The sequence below is a fragment of the Lynx rufus genome, unplaced genomic scaffold, assembly GCF_022079265.1.
Source record: "Lynx rufus isolate CCGP_SWC_20201006 ecotype Redwood Valley unplaced genomic scaffold, mLynRuf1.p SCAF_5, whole genome shotgun sequence".
NCBI classification, from domain to species: domain Eukaryota; kingdom Metazoa; phylum Chordata; class Mammalia; order Carnivora; family Felidae; genus Lynx; species Lynx rufus.
The window spans coordinates 5,584,537-5,601,364 of NW_025814867.1; the positions used below are offsets into that span (position 1 = coordinate 5,584,537).

The window sequence follows — 16,828 nt, forward strand, 5'->3', positions numbered from 1 at the left end:
GGGACATTTTGATCCTTCTTGCCATTATGCTATTTGATGTAGGATTCAGTATTAATTTTTATTATTTCTTGCCATCAGACAGTTTGATGCGTGATGTCTTTATGACTTTGCATAAGCCCCACTTCCAGCCCCGGTGCAAGATTTTTGCAGAGAACAGGCGGGGTCCGTTGTCCCTGGGTTGCTTGCTGACAGGCCTGTGAGTTCTCCTTGTAATAACAGAACAAGCTGGAGGAACTGATTTAGCCCTCTCAAGGAAGAGGAGTAACTCAATTGACATTCCGTTGTAATTTAGCAGTCGGTTAATGGCCACTTACTGGAAAATGTTACCAGGCTCTGCAGTGAGTGTTGTTAGAAACTGAACTACTCTGTATATTTCCCCAGGGTCCTTTTCCCCCTTCTCCTCTAGTGCACACTCGAGCTGCAGGAAGTGGCTTTTTGTTGCAATCATAGCTTCGTTGTTCCTCTGGATTATTTATTTTGTTTCAAAATTAAGTATATTGCCTTTAATGGTAGCAGAGCCAAAGTATATTGCCTTTAATGTGCCAAGAGCCCCGGGGTGACATGGGGATCACTGGGTTATTCTGTTGGGTAGCCCAGGCCTGTAGGTGCCCAGGGGCAGGCAGCCATGAACCTGTATCTGACAGTGTTGGTTTCATGTGTAATTAATCAGAGTCACCTGAGCAGAATGTCTCTCTCTCTCTCTCCGTGTCTTTACCCATGTAATTATTTCAGCCGGCTGGTCACTGTATGGGTTTTGAGTAATCACTCACTCCACAGAGCCTTTGATAGGCCACAGAGGTGAACAAATGTGAATCTTGGCTTTGCCATTTACTAGCTGTGTGACCTTGAACAATTCACCTAACCTCTCTGAGCCTCAGGAGTTTTACCTATTTAACCGATGACAGTATGGGCTCCCAGGGATAAGAGACCAAGGCAATGGCGTGCGTGGACGCAGCTAACAGTGCCTAGAACGTGCGAAAACATCTTCCTTCCAACTGAAGAATAGAACATCAGCAACAGAATGCCCCCTTTGTCGGGTCAGAGTGTTGGGAACGGCGAGGGAACGGTAGAGGAAAAAGAACTTAACCGCTTGTGTTCATTTTGACCTGGAGAGAGCTTCCCCTTTTATGGAAGATACAGGGGTCAATGTATAGCGTCACCATACCCCATCAGTGATAGTGTAACCGAGTGCGGGGCAGGTCTGGTGGGGTCCCCTCTTCCTGCAGCCCCGGGCTCCGATGGCTGGTTTCTGGCTGGATGGCAGGAATCATATTGCCTCCAGCCCTAAGGAGGGGTTGTCTTCCAGGGGACTCCACACAGGGATGGCCACATCATTCCATTTCTGGGTCATGTGTTCAGCTCCTTTTCCTCCCGGGGCGCTCCATCCTGTCTGGAGTAAATGAAATAATCGTCACCCGCCTCCCACTTAATTACCACGGCTGCCGCTCCTCTCGCCCCTACATGTGTGCAGGAAGTCCGCTGGGGCGCTTGGGAGCCTCACGGCCCTATGGCACCAGAGCCTGGAGTTTTGAGGTCTGGTGGATTCCTGAGACTTTCCTTCCACACCCCAGCCTGGAAGGCGTCCCTGGGCCGGGCCCACAGCGGTGCACGGGGAAGTGGCCAGCACGCTCAGCCGCTCCACACACGAACGGTACAGACTGACGAGGCTGTGGTTTGCTTCTTTCCTTCCCCCCCTCTAGAGTATAAGAAGAAGTACGGAGAGGAACACGGCTCCTGCCAGGCTGGGATAGCAGGCTTCTTCACCGAGGTGGGTGTCGGCCGCTGGGCATCTCTGCCCTCCTGCTGGTGGTGTTCATTTCCTGGCTGATGGTGGTCTTGGGAGCTTCTTGAGATGATGCCTCCGGTCGCATCCAGGGAAGCTTATGGAAACCGGCGGGGGCGCCTGCTGGCCAGAAAGCACCGGGGGAGGGTGGGCGGGCTCATCTGGAGAATACAGCTATTTGGACAGTTTCTCTAAGGAGTCCTCTTGACTCGGAGACCCATGGAAGGACTTGATTCACGGGAGTGCAGGTGGGATGATACTTAGTCAAGTGTGTGTCTTGTTGCTGGCAGTGAGGAGGATGTATTAAGCGTCACCTCCTATCATTCCTGTGTCCTAGGTGGAGAGATCGTAGGATTTTGTATGCAGCTCAGCCAGCCCCTTTCCCAAATTGCAAAGGACCGTGCACTTGAATACTCATGTGCCTGTGTAGTGGTACCATGACCTTTGGCTGCTGGCACATCTTGAGGGACTGTTCTTAAGTGAGTCTTACCTACTTTGAGTGTCCCCTTTGCATCAGCCCCTCGTTTCTCAGGCACCATTTTGATTACGTGCCGTGTGCGAAGTTCCGTGTCAGGTCCTGTAAGTGGCCCCGTCATCCAGGTGGTTGTCCAGGCCCAAACGAAAGAGTACTTTTCATTTAGAATTCATCTGCACTCCTGTTATTTGAACCTCCGAAACATGTCCCAAATGTGACCGTTTCAATTCCCCACCATCATCACCCTCTGGAAAAGCCATGGTCGTCACCTGGAGATGCGCTGGTTTGATGCTTATTTATTAAAAAAATTTTTTTAATCTTTATTTATTTTTGAGAGAGACAGAGCATGAGCAGGGGAGGAACAGAGAGAGAAGGAGACACAGAAACCAAGCTGTCAGCACAGAGCCTGATGCGGGGCTCGAACTCACAAACCATGAGATTATGCATGACCTGAGCCGAAGTTGGATGCTCAACCGACTGAGCCACCCAGGCACCGCTGATGTTTGTTTATTTTTGAGAGAGAGAGAGACAGACAGAGTGTGAGCAGGGGAGGGGCAGAGAGAGAGGGAGACACAGAATCGGAAGCAGGCTTCAGGCTCCGAGCTGTCAGCACAGAGCCTGATGTGGGGCTCGAACTCACGAACTGTGAGATCATGACTTGAGCTGAAGTCGGACGCTCAACCGACTGAGCCCCCCAGGTGCCCTGAGATGCTCTGGTTTGAGCTAGTCTCCCTGCATCTGCTTTTTTTTTTTTTTTTGTAGTAAAATATACATAACATGAAATTGACCATTTTGACCATTTTTTAAAAGTTTATATTGAGAGAGAGAGAGAGAGAGCCTGAGTGGGAGGAGGGGCAGAGAGAAAGGGAGAGAGAGAATCCCAAGCAGGCTCTGTGCTGTCCGTGCACAGCCCAACGTGGGCTCAGTCCCACTAAATAAACGGTGAAATCATGACCTGAGCCAAAATCAAGAGTCAGTGTTTAACTGATTGAGCCGCCCGGGTGACCCTATATTGACCATATTGAAGCAAACAATCCAGTGGTATTTACTGCATTCACAGTGTTGTGTAACCATGGCCTCTCTAGCTTGAGAACATTTCCATCACCTCAGCCTGCATCTGTTCTCAACTCCCACCCTGTGTTTTCTGCACAGCAGCCTGAGGAATATTTCAAAATTGAGCCCTGTCAGGGGCACCTGGGTGGTTCATGAAGTCGGTTGAGCGTCCGACTTTGGCTCGGGTCATGATCTCACGGTTTGTGAGTTCGAGCCCCGCGTCGGGCTCTGTGCTGACAGCTCGGAGCCTGGAGCCTGCTTTGGATTCTGTGTCTCCCTCTCTCTCGGCCCCTAACCCCCTCGCATTCTGTCTCTGTCTCTCTCAAAAATAAATAAACATTAAAAAAATTTAAGGAAAAAAAAAGATTTATCTCTCGCATTTGTTTTCGCAGACATTATATGCTGGAAACAAACTCCGTTGTTTCCTAAACGTGTAGTTGCTTGTTGTCATATTGGTCTGCTGACCAGGTTTTCTCACCCCACTGGCTTGAAATCCTATCCTGCCATATGCCAGGCTCATACACTTCTTCCATCTCTGTTGCACATTTAGATGGGGTAACTTCTGGGGCTGTCGCTCCTCCAGGAGGGTCTAGTAAAGTATGACTCAGCTCAGTAGGCAACAGGGAAACACTGTCAGCCCACAAGCAGGTCACAGACACCACGGATGGCAGTGCTGAGAGAGAAAGGCTGGGTGGGCTGGTGTGGCCAGGACTTTAAAAGTGGGAGGGCCTGGAGGGAGGCCGGGGGAGGGGTCTGTGATGGGGTCCAGCCACAAAACAACAGGGCGGGAATAAGAAGCGAGCGGAGCAATTGGAGAATATCAAGGCCGTATCAGTGGGCTGGATGGCCAGGGGACTGTGGCATAGACGAAGTATGTGTTGAGCCAGGGTTCTGGAGAACAGTAGTGCCCCAGTGGGAAGAAGGCTGTCTAGAGATGAATCACCGGAGGAGGTAAAGGGATAGGTGTGAGGTGATGGGTGGGACACTCAGAGGTGTTTTTGGAAGATGCTTGGATGCAGAGACCACAATCCCACCCGAGTTGGAAACTCGGATCTGGCCATTGCTAGTACCTCTGCAAGGGGGCTGGGTATGCTCAGCCTGGAACTGGGGATGGGGTGGGGGGAAGGATGCCTCCTTTAGCCAGCAGGGGAGAAAAAGTAGACTCGTTACAGAAATGAGGGCTCATCAGAGCCGTTGGTGGAGAACTAAGGGAGAGAAGGAGTTCCCAGGGAGGGGGTGTCCTTATGGTCTCACCAGCCAGAAGGTCAGGGAAGGCAGGGCATCGGGGCCAGGCAGAAGGAGGTCTTGGTAGGAGGAGCGGGAAGGGCAGGGCCGGATGGGAACCCAGGTGCCTGTGCCGGCTGCTGGTGACCAGAGGAACGGGAGCACCTATTGGAACTCGAGGCTCTGGGAGCCACGGAGTCTCAGCATGTGCCGGTTGGGCAAACAGCAGTGGGGCTGGAGGGCATGTGATGTGGGGTTGTGGGGCCAGGGAGTGGGAGGCTCAGCCCTCTGACCCGGCCACCGTCTCCTGGGTGCCCTGGGCTTTGCCTCCCTAAACACGAGGTCTTTGAACTCACGGCCTCTCTTGTTTCTGGAACTTCAGCTGTCGGAGGCCGTGCAGGAAATGTGGTTGAAAGGGTCAAGCAGGACTTGTCCCCTCGCCTGCCCTCCCGCTGACCTCGTCACTTGGGCTTGCTTTTGCTGTGGGCTCGGCCGTTCCTGCACAGGGCTGGCAACTGCTTCTGTGACCTTCCGGATGTGGCCACGTTGCCCCCAAGGACGCTGGCCCAAGGCGCCTGCTTGGCCTGAAGGTCTGTGACCCAGGGGTTACCAAAGCTGTCTGCGTTAGGGATACCACGTGAGTTTTAGCCTGTTACTGAGGATAAGGGAGAGCTTCCTGGGACCTTTATTTTTGTAGCTCTGGAGGACAGAGACAGATCCTTGTGAGTAGCTAGAGGAGACGTGGACCGGCCCACCCGTGTAGGAGCACTACCGCGGGAGCCTGGAGACATCTGGGTGAAGTCTGGGACACAGACTTCTGTTGCAGAGCCTGAGTGCCCATCTGCCCTGCCCCCACCTCCGCTCAGGCCAACTTACAGCTCACAGAGAAAAGCCCGTGGCTCCTGACGCACACCCCCACGCCCCTGTACTTCTGGAGGTTCTGCTAACGTGTACCTAGGGAAAAGGCCCGCACTGTTTACGGAAGGGATTCTACATGTGAGTCAGGCGGGGTGGCCTTTGCCTTGCAGAGAAACTTGCATTTCTGTGCGCCACTTGCATGGGCTGTTTCTGGGTGGTGAGGGGCTAAGCGTTGAGGCCATTTTCCTGGCGCTTGTGAACAGTGCCACAAGGGCGCAGGCCATCCCTGGTGACCGGGAAAACCGAATCCAGGGAGTTTCAGGAGGACAGTATCCTGCCTCTCCCCGTGGGTCCCAGGCTCAGCTTCAGGTTATCTAGTTTGAACCAAGGGAGAAGGAGGCATGAACACAAAGAGGAGAGGCAAGATAGATAAGAGCTGTTGGTTTTAAAGGTTTTTGAGGAGATGGGGTGCCTGGGTGGCTCAGTCGGTTAAGCGTCTGACTTTGGCTCAGGTTATGATCTCATGGCTCATGGGTTCGAGCCCCGTGTCGGGCTCTGTGCTGACAGCTCAGAGCCTGGAGCCTGCTTTGTGTATCCCTCTCTCTCTTCCCCTCCCCTGCTCGTGACTTCTCTCTCTCTCTCTCTCTCTCTCTTTTTCTCTTTCTCTCTCAAAAGTAAATAAAACGTTAACAAAAAATAAAGGATTTTGAGGAGAGGGATTGCCTTCTTAGACTCTTTGTGACGTTTGTGAGAGGGTGGGTGCAGGGATATATTAGACATATAGTTCTGAGTCTTTAAGCTGGATTTATTTTATTTTATTTTTTAAATATATATTTTTAAATATTTATTTTGAGAGAGAGAGAGGGGAAGAGAGAATCCCAAGCAGGCTCTGTGCTGTCAGCGCAGAGCCCGGTGTGGAGCTCGATCCTACGAACTGTGAGATCGTGACCTGGGCCCCTGATTCCAAAATCAAAGGTCGGATGTTTAACTGAGCCACCCAGGGGCCCCGATGCTGGATTGATTTTAAATCATCAGAAAGCAACGTGCCTACCACCTGGTGTCCTAAAGAGCCTCATGGGGGTCTCTGGTGGTGCTCAAGGCTTTGGCTTAGGAGGGGCTGCAGGTAGAGAAAGCTGTTATATGGTGTGTGCGATTGGCACCAGGGATACTGGTCCTTATGTTCTTCCGTGGCCTGTGTGTTGGGACACCGATTCCAATTTCCTTTCCGAGTTCAAGCCCAAGGAAAAAGGCTCTCCCCTCTGATGAACTGATCATTTGTCTAACACTCCTTCTAGAACTAGCACAGTCCCTGCACAGCACAGATGAGTACAGGGGGTGGGACTTAATAAAAGTACCACCACCTGTGTGTTTTCAGTGATGCGTTCTGAGTGTGGAAAGTGATATGCTTTTTTTTTTTAATTTTTTAATGTTTCTTTTTGAGAGAGAGAGCATGAGCAGGGGAGGGGCAGAGAGAGGGGGAGGCACAGAATCGGAAGCAGGCTCCAGGCTCCGAGCTGTCAGCACACAGCGGACGTGGGGCTTGAACTCACGGAGTGTGAGATCATGACCTGAGCCGAAGGCAGACACTCAGCTGACTAAGCCACCCAGGCGCCCACAGTGTTGAGGCCAGCTCTGCAGAGGGGGGTCAACCTGGAAGGACGTTTCTGAAATAGGACAGCATGTGGGGGACCCTAAGGGCCAAAGGAGGGGTGGCCGTGTCTTGGGAGCAAGAGGCCTTGATGACATTGGAGTGTCTGGTCTCCAGTGTCTGCATGGCCCTCTCCTTTGGTGTTTTTGTGCAGCTGAGAAGTTTCTGTTAAAGTTGTCTTCGAACCCTTTTGGATGGAATTTTTTTGTCTAAAGCATTTTGTACGTTTCCGTGTCACCTTCCCCAGGGAAGGCCATTCAAAGGGACTTTGTTGGTCTGTGTCTCTAGCAGAAGCTTCCATATGTAATCGCAGGTGCTTCATATTGTTGGAGGAAAAATTCATGATTTTGTTAGGAAAATAACTTTTATTGATTCTTAGTGCAGTGTAGCTACTTTGGAAAATGTAATCAAGAGATGACGTTCCCCGTTGGGGAAGGAAGGAAGGGAGGAAGGGAGGAAGGGAGGAAGCGAGAGAGGAAGGAAGGGAGGGAGGGGGGAAGGAGGGAAGGAAGGAAGGAAGGAAGGAAGGAAGGAAGGAAGGAAGGCAGGCAGGCAGGCAGGCCGGCCTCAGCCAGGGTCATCCAGTGGACACAACGCTGTAGTGGGCACCACCCTGCCTACAGCGGCCACACTGTGTGCTCCATTTGGAACACAGTGGGCGTTTTGGGAGGGGACTTCCTTGTCAGTGTCCAGTCATTGTTCTGGAATTTTGAAAAACAAAATAAATTTTAGGGATGAGAGAGAGATGTAAAGAGAGAGATGGGGCGCCTGGGGGGCTCACTTGGTTAAGCGTCTGGCTTCAACTCAGGTGATGATCTCATAGTTCATTGAGTGTAAGCCCCACGTCGGGCTCTGTACTGACAGGGGTGGGGCCGGCTTCAGATCCTCTCTCTCTGCCCCTTCCCTACTTGCGTGCTCTCTCTCTCTCTCTCTCAAAATAAATAAATAAACTTAAAAAAAAAAAGTGCCGGAAGAAGGGAGGGATTCCTGTAATCCTTATCACCCAGTGGAAAAAACCATAAACGTTTGGGACTTATGCTGCTCGTCTTTGTTTTTTCTGTCTTGCTCCTGTATGCATCTTTTTTCCTTTTATAAAACGTGATCATTGACTGTATATTGTGTGGCCTGTCCTTATTAACGTAGCACTTTGTGATTCTGTCCCAGTGCTATCAGATCTACAGTGTTTTTATTGCTGCAGGATTCTGTTGAATTGGATGTGCCATGATTTAGAATCCCCGCTGTTCGACATGTAGGTCATGTCCAACTTTCTTTAGCACAGTGATGATGCCTGTTCTTGTGGGTAAAACCATGCTTTGTCCACGCTGACCCCCTTAGGTAGGTACATCACTTGGGAGCACTTGGAATGCCCATCAGCGTTGCTCATTGGGTGGTTTTGTAGCACAAACCTGCTCTCGGCCCCGTCGAGGGCGCAGGGCCATTTGCCCCCACTCCAAACGCTGGAGACGGCTGTGTCTCTGTGTTTCTGGGTCTGTTTTTTTTTTTTTTAAGTTTGAGAGAGAATGAGAGATAAAGCATGAGCAGGGGAGGGACAGAGAGAGAGAGAGAGAGAGAGAGAGAGAGAGAGAGAGAGAATCCCAAGCAGGCTCCACACTGTCAGCACAGAGCCCGACGCAGGGCTTGAACTCACAAACCGTGAGATCGCGACCTGAGCCGAAACCAAGAGTCAGACGCTTAACCGCCGAGGTGCCCCCTGGGTCTGTTTTTAATAGCAGTGCTGTCTCCTGCTGTCTCGAGTCCCTGTCCTTCCCTTAACCTCTCTGCCCTCGTACTTCTGTCGTGAGTTCGCAGTGGGTCACAGCAGCCACAAATGCGAGCTTCAGAGCCCTTCCTGGGAAGAGCGTCCTGAGCGAGGACGTGGGGCTCTCCCCGGAGTGCTGGTGCACAGTGTGCACAGAGATGCTTCTGGTCACTTGTTTTCTCCTCGCTCTGCGTGGGGGAGGTGGGGTCGGTGGCCAAGATGCTGAGGGGGGTGCTGTCTTTTCACGAGCTCTGTTTCCTGGAATTCTGTGATTTATAAGGATGTGCAGTGATGCCATTTCCTCATTTGATGCAGGCGTAAAGGTGAGGGGATGTGCGTGAGCTCACCCGGGGGTGGGCTAGGGACCTGGTACGTGAGTCACTCTGTCGTCACCTCGCTGCGTTCTCCCCGTCTGTATCCCTGCCGACCCTGGGTGTTTGGTGGATCCCGTCATGCCAGGGGACCCGCTGAAGTCATTTTTATTGCTCAGCGAAAGAAAGGCCGGGGTGTGAGGCGTCTTTCATGGAGTTCTTTGATGTGGCTGTGGTTCTCCCTGCTCTCACCTGCACTCCCTCTTCCGCTTCCTTCCGCATTCACCTCTGGGTCTCTCTTCGGCAGGAGCTGGTGGTGATGGGTGCCCCAGGGTCATTTTATTGGGCCGGCACGGTCAAGGTGCTAAACCTTACGGACAACACCTATTTCAAGCTGAACGACGAAGCGATCATGAACAGGCGGTACACGTACCTGGGTGAGTAGCTCAGGGACGTGGACAGGTGAGAAGGGGAAACGGGAGCGATTCTCGCCAAGCTCACACACTATTGCTTTACGGGGGGAAAGAAGGGTTTATTGGCTTTTACGGGTGCTGTTCCAATTCGGTCCACTTTCCCTCCGGGCACCTCACGTGGAGCCTCACACCCAACAGGGAGAGAACAAAGGAGGGCTCTGGATTAGAACCGTGCTCACGTTGCAGAGCTGGAGGCAGACATTTTATTTTCTTGTTTGAGCCGTTCCTCAAGTTCAGATACAACATGAGTGCAATAGAATCCTGGTTTCCCATGGCGTTTCTTTGGGTACAGCCTCCGCCTCCCGGTCTCAACAGCAGTTGAAAATAGAAATGATAAGAAGCAATAATTAGCGTGATGGATGGCAGGGTAATGCTGAAGGTGAACCACAGGCTCAGAAGATTTCTCTTCTGTTCTCAGCTCTTTTAACCTTTTAGAAAGAAGATAGATACAACCAAGAGATAGGCTGTCTTTGTGGGCGTGAAGATTTTATGTGGCTCTTTTCCTTAGTTCATGTCCTGAAAGCTATCATTCTGGATATTATTTTCTCTTTTCTTTAAAAAAAATATTTATTTAGAGAGAGTGCAAGCAGGGGAGGGGCATAGAGAGAGAGAGAATCCCAAGCAGGCTCCATGCTGTCAGCACAGAGCCCGACACGGAGCTCAGTCTCATGAAGCAAGAGATCATGACCTGAGATGAAATCAAGAGCTGGATACTTAACTGACTGAGCCATCCAGGTATTCCTGGATACTATTTCTTTGAATTCCTGAGACAACCATACGAGGCAACTATCATTACCCACGTTTTGTAGGCAGAGAAACCGAGGTACAGAAAAGTACGCAACTTGCTAAGATCACGTGGCTTGTAAAGAGCGGAGTGGGGGTCTTAAACCTGTGGTTTCAGAGCCCAGAGTCCCAGTGCAGAGCTGCCTCCTGGGCTGTGGAGACAGCACTGACCACTGGTATGGACCCCTCACTCGGCTGGGAGCACCTTGGAGGTAGGGAGTTGGTCTGACGTTTCCAGGACTTGATAGGGTGCTTGGTACACAGCAGGGAGTTCCAGCGTATGTTTGGTAGATTGGAGAGTGGAGAGAAGGCAGCAGAGAGCTTGGTTTGGGTTTGGCTTTAGGGTCTGGGATAGGTCCTTTGAACTTGAGGGCCCGTGGCTTCTCCCTGTGTACCAGAGACCCTTGTTGCTGAAAGGCTTTCAAGGGTCACTCGAGGCTTTGCGATCACGCATAATACTCTTAGGTAATGTGGTCAGGCCACGTGGTCAATAAGGATTGATCACAATAGGGTGTCATCACAAAATCCAAACAGCCTGTGATCACAGCATTAGGGTATAAATGTGGGGACAAGGTTTGGGAATATATGCTAGCTAAAGGAGAATTTTCAGCCTGCTTGCGAAGCAGGAGACATTTAGACTAAGCTCAGACAAATTTTGCCTTTGTTTCTAGGCTCCTTTTGCGTCCAGACTCTTCCCTCATCCATCCACCCACCCACCCACCCACTGTCATCTTCTTTCTGCCTTCTCTTAGGAGGGAGGGTGGCATAGTGGTTACCGGCAAGGGCTTTCGAGATGCACAGATTGGATTTGAATCTTGCCAGGTTATCTTGGGCATGTTACTGAACCACATTTAGTCTCAGTTCCTACCTCTGTAAAAGGGAAGACATGATCATACCTTCCTCATAGAACTGTGTCATTAAAAGATGCTGGCGTCCAAAGACATGCATAGGAATGTTCACAGCAGCTTTATTTGGAGTAAAGTGGGAACAACTGGAAACAGCCCAGGTGCCCAGCAGCGGGAGAATAAAGGTGTTATGACCTATTCATACGGTGGACCATTGCTCGACAATAAAAAGAAACGACTCTTACACTCAGTCTGGATGAACGTCACAGGTGTGATGTTAAGTGAGCTTCTAGAACACGTAAACCTAATATATAGTGATAGGAATCCAAATGGTGTCTGCCTGAGGGAGGGCATTGACTTGAGAGGGTAGGAGGGAACCTTCTGGTTAGAGTTCTATGCTTCTGTTCACTCCGGGTGGTGGTCACATGGCTGTGTACATGGGGCCACTTTCAATGAGTTCTCCACTTCAGGTGTATGTGCTTCACTGTATGAAACTCCTATCTCAAAAAGGAAAAAACAGGGGTGCCTGGGTGCCTCTGTTGGTTAAGCATCCGACTCTGGGTTTCAGCTAAGATTATGATCTCACAGTTCATGAGCTCGAGCCCCACGTTGGGCTCTGCACTGACAGTGTGGGGCCTACTTGGGATTTCTTTCTCCCTCTCTCTCTGCCCCTTCCTGGCTTGTGCTTGCTCTCTCTCTCTCAAAAATACATACAAACATTTTTAAAAGAAAGAGAAAAGCAGGTATAAAGTATTTAGCACAGTACCTGCTTTAAAGAGGACCCTCAGAAAACACTCTTTCCTGCCCCTGATGTCTTGGGGAACATGACTTTTTGTGAGATGAGCCATTTCAATGTGAGAAGACTGACGGCTGTTTGTTCCCTGGTGGCTTATGTTCCAAAAATAGCTGGGTCGTAACTGTCCAGATTTAAGGGATGCTTGAGACCCTTTTTTCTCTGGTGGCTCTTTTTCTCCTCTGCCCTGTCTCATCCTCTCCTTGGTTAATGTCCGCCCTTTGCAGGCTACGCAGTGACTGCCGGCTCCTTCTCTCGCCCGTCCACCACCGACGTGGTGGGAGGTGCCCCCCAGGACGAAGGCGTCGGGAAGGTGAGGAGAAAAGTCTGCGCGAGAGCATGGGGCCAGACCTGAGGGGGAAGCGTGCTGCCCCTGTCGTAGAGGTTTGTCACTTACTCGGTCCGAATGCCCTGCTGGATGGCTGGCAGGTAAAGGGTGACATCGTGAGTCTCCTGTCGGCCTCCTTCCAACCGCTTTTGTGAGTGTGCCTTGAAAGCTGAATCAGAGAGTGACCGCTGCTCCCAGACCTCGCCCTTCCCGGCCCCTTCTCATCTCGGCTGCGTTCTGCAGCTGACTACGTGTGTGTGAGACTGTCGAGACCAACCGTTGGCACCGTGGCATCCTCCAAGTGAATGGCGTCCAGCGCCCTCCAGCTTCAAACTGTCCACTCTGCCAAGCTCTTTCCAATCTTGACTTTGACTTAATAGAGCCGAGTCTAGTCCTGGGTATCTTTGGGATTTTACTTATCTTGGGGCCTAGGGTCGCGTATTTATTTCCCCGGTGGTTTTTTTGTTTTGTTTTTAATGTTTATTTTTGAGAGAGAGAGAAGGAGTGCAAGTGAACGGGGGAGGGGCAGAGAGAGAGGGAGACACAGAATCCGAAGCAGGCTGCAGGCTCTGAGCTGTCAGCACAGAGCCCAGCGCAGGGCTCGAACCCACGAACCGCGAGATAGTGACCTGAGCTGAAGTCAACACTCAACCGACAGCCACCGAGGCGGCCTGTTTCCCTAGTGTTCTAGAGCCAAGACCAGTTCAGCCCAAAGGCTGGACCGGGAATATGTGGGTCACTTTTCCTAAAGGATTTGCCCAGAGTATAGGAAAGACCTAGACTGGATCTAGGGCTGTCTGAGTCGCTTTGGGAATCATGGCCTCAGGGGGACTGAGAATATGAACAACCATGCTTGCTGATTCTTTAGCTCCAGGGTATGGGAAATCTACGTCCAGTAGGTCTATATGAGTCTGGAACCTGCATTTTTAACAAATACATTGGGTTCTCTGATAGAAAAGTCTGAACAAAGGAATGATCTTTGGACCTGAGCCCATGGGGTGGACCTAGAATAGAGTCTGGCCATATGTCCGGGGGCTCAGAGAAGTGGGGTCTGGGTTCTAGAGAGGCCCACATGGGCCAGAACCACTGTTAATTGGAGCCTTGAGCCAGCAGGTCAGTGTGGTCAGCTGACTGGGCTTCACTGATGCATGAGGGTCATTTCCCTGCATGCTCCTGGGCAGGAGTTAGGAGCCTCAGCCCTCATTTCTGGAAGTGTCCCTCCCTCCCTACTAACAGTGATGCCAGGAAGAAAGGATCTTTGAAAATGAAACCAGATAAAATGTTAGGGCACTGAGCAGGGGGAGTCGTGCAAGAAGGAAGCAGATCCTTTAAGATCACATGATTCTTCTACGTGGTAGAGTGAAGAAGCACCAAGAACTGTCCCCACGCTGCTAATGTCCTTCAGGAAAGACGCCGTGTGCGTGTGACCAGGCATGTCTGTAATGTTGGCAAAAATGCTTACCTCCTGGTTCGCAGCCATGCGGATGCCTCAGTGCATCCTTTTCTCCCCAGTTACAAGGACTTTTATCTAATCGCATTGTTTTCCTTTCAGGCTTGTGATAGCCTTAAGATAGTCAAGTCTTAGGGCGAGAACCGTATTTGTAACTGATAGAGGCAGACAGAGAGAATCTTGTATTCTGTTAACAAAAAAAGAACCTGAAAATGCTTCTTTCAGTCGGATCATGTGAGAGTTGCTGGGGAAATTGGGCGTAGTTGATAAAGTTGCTGACTGTCCCATTCCCAGGGACACTAGAACAGACCTCTGGTCTGCAGGATTTTGGTGGTTGATCATTTCTGGGGTCAAGGGCACAAGCACATTCTCACTAAGGCGGTGGCTGCTTACGCCACAGGAGGGTCCCTGACCCTAGTTCTCAAGGGACACTGTTCCCGTAAGATGCACCTTGAGAAAGAACTTCCATAGTCCTGTCACTTGGGAAGTTCCATATCAGTGATCCTCTTTGTGGTAGAGATGCATGGTGTTAATGTGCACACTAAAGGCTCTCAAAGTCCTGCAGCAGAGGCGTTGATTTAATGTTTAATTCCTTTTTTATAAGAAAATTTTTTCAATGTCTATTTATTTTTGAGAAACAGACAGACCATGGGTGAGGAGGGGCAGAGAGAGGGAGACACAGAATCCGAAGCAGGCTCCAGGCTCTGAGCTGTCAGCACAGAGCCTGATGTGGGGCTCGAACCCAACTGAGCCACCCAGGCGCCCCTAATGTTTAATTCCTGTTTACCCGAGCAGATCTCCCGGCTCTGGTGTTCTATGGAATCACTTTGGAAAACTGCTTTGTCTAAAATTCTCCCTTCCACCCCTCTGTCTTTCAATGCTGTACCTGTGACAGCTCTAACTCCTAGGAAGGAAAGAAATATTTCAAGGAAGAAAATCACTTTATCTAAGAGGTGAATTGTTGACTAGTAATTTGCAAGGTCCTCGGGACTTACTGTGCACGGCTTCCATAAACGATGTGGTCCAGGAGCAGAGGAGGTGAATTCTGCCCAGGATTGAAGGACACTCTTTTCGCAGAGTTGGTAAAATGCAAGGCCCACTGACTTCCTCATTATCAGCCAACTGAAGCTTGTGATGCCTTGTGCCTGGTTGGCCATTTAAGTAGGACTCTCAGGAGGGTGCTGATAAGTACCTTTGGTCATTGCTTCCGTCTTAACCAATTTTTTTTTTTCATTCCTTAGGTTTATATTTTTAGAGCTGATCGAAGATCGGGCACCTTGATTAAGATTTTTCAGGCATCAGGTAAAAAGGTGAGGCTCTTGGTACTAGTGTCGTCTTTTTGCTTGTGAGATGTCATCATGTGGGGAATCAGTTCACTTTCTAGAAAAGTGGTGGAAGGCCCTATCCACGCCCTAAGTCAGTATGGTGGCTCCACATGCAATTCCCTTTATGACCTCGGCACCGTGTGTAACCTGCAGATTGTGGAATTCGTGCTTGTTGCAGGAGACAGGTAGCAAGGTGAGTTTGTACAGGACCAAGTTACGTCACAGAGTTTTAAAAGGGTTTTCATAGTCTAGACAGGCATCAGAACTACTGCTCGCTCTGTCTCTGCCTTTTTCTACTTCTCTGCCCCTTCATCCGCCTGTCTCTTCTATGCCTACACGCTCCACACCCCAGAGAGCTCAGACGCAGTTGACTACGGTGGCAAACCCATGATATGGACTCATCAGGCAGATTGTTCTCATTCTCCCTGTGTCACTGGCCCAGGGCCACCCACCCCCTCCCATCCTGACCCCCGCATCACCATTGCCACAAGGACTATGGTGATGCACGCAAAGAAAAACCAAAGGAAAGTCACTCAGCAACTTTGAGAACCTTGAAAGAGAAATCGCCTGGGAAGGCTGGCTTGAAATTAGTCCTGGACGAGGTTTGTCTGCCTGTGTCATTTTTTCCTGGTCCTGGCCCTAATCCTCTCTCCATTTCCTGCGTGCTCCCATTGCACTGTACCATAGTCTGAAATTAAGGCAGGTAGAGAATCCTTTGACTAATAAGCAACATTTTTTATGGGCTTCTCCGTCCTGCACACCTTAGTGTGGCTTAGATCAGCAGGACTATTGAGACTGGCTGCTGTTGGGACGCACACATTTGGGCTCGGAGGCCAGGGGATAATTTGGAGGCTTGTGTTGGTAGAAGGCTTTGTGGGCTTCGGGAGGAAGCACAGGACACCTGGGACTTGGGAGGGAGATTCTAGGAGGTGGGAGAATGTGGAAGGTGGTTTTACCTTCCACTGCCCTCAATAAAAGTGGGGAGAATGACTGTTTCCTTTGTGGGCGGGGCACATGCCCCAGCCCATTTCAGGTCCCCCTGTGGGTTAGACCTGCTTTGTTCCAGGCACCATTACATACTGTGCTGGTGACGAATCTTCCCAGTCCCCAAATCCCACTCACAAGTAGAAATTGGTTTTCAGTTTTTTTAAAAAAATGTGTTTTTTTTTTGTTTTGTTTTGTAATTTTTTGTTTGTTTTTGATAGAGAGAGAGAGGGAGACAGAGAATCCGAAGCAGGCTCTGAGCTGACAGCAGAGAGCCCGATGCGGGGCTCGAACTCACGAGTGGCAAGATCATGACTTGAGCTGAGGCTAGATGCTTAACCGATTGAGCCACTTATGTGCCCCCCCCCCCCCGCTTTTCTTTTCAATTTTAACAGCCTTAATGTGTGTACTTAGTATAGAACTGTCCATAGTCTTTTCAGTAAAAAAAAAAATGCATCACTAAGTCAGTTTTGTGAAGAGTTCCCCGAGAACAGCTCTGCATTCCCCTGGGAACCGCACTGGCCTGTTATTTTAACATTTCCAAAACCCCAAAGCAACAACACTGGAAAAGGACGGTGAACAATTCTGCAAAAAAGTTTTTCCGAGCACCCCTTACAGTTAGACAAGAAATAACTCTGTGCCATTTGTGGTAGAAAGAGCCCCACAGAGCAAGTAGGGTGTGAATGCTCCTACCATTTTATATTTTTCTTAAAAATAAACGGGTAAGTGTGCCTAC

The 16,828-nt window shown here is 50.3% G+C and overlaps 1 protein-coding gene across 1 annotated transcript in view; it reads left to right on the forward strand.

The window, feature by feature from the left end:
• ITGA9 (integrin subunit alpha 9) overlaps positions 1-16,828 on the forward strand; it is a 345,722-nt gene that overhangs the window by 40,672 nt on the left and 288,222 nt on the right. Inside the window, exons 5-8 of the mRNA XM_047099700.1 lie at positions 1,701-1,768; positions 9,419-9,548; positions 12,233-12,318; positions 15,025-15,093. Coding sequence (XP_046955656.1) covers positions 1,701-1,768; positions 9,419-9,548; positions 12,233-12,318; positions 15,025-15,093 — 353 coding nt within the window. The remainder of the gene's footprint in view (positions 1-1,700; positions 1,769-9,418; positions 9,549-12,232; positions 12,319-15,024; positions 15,094-16,828) is intronic.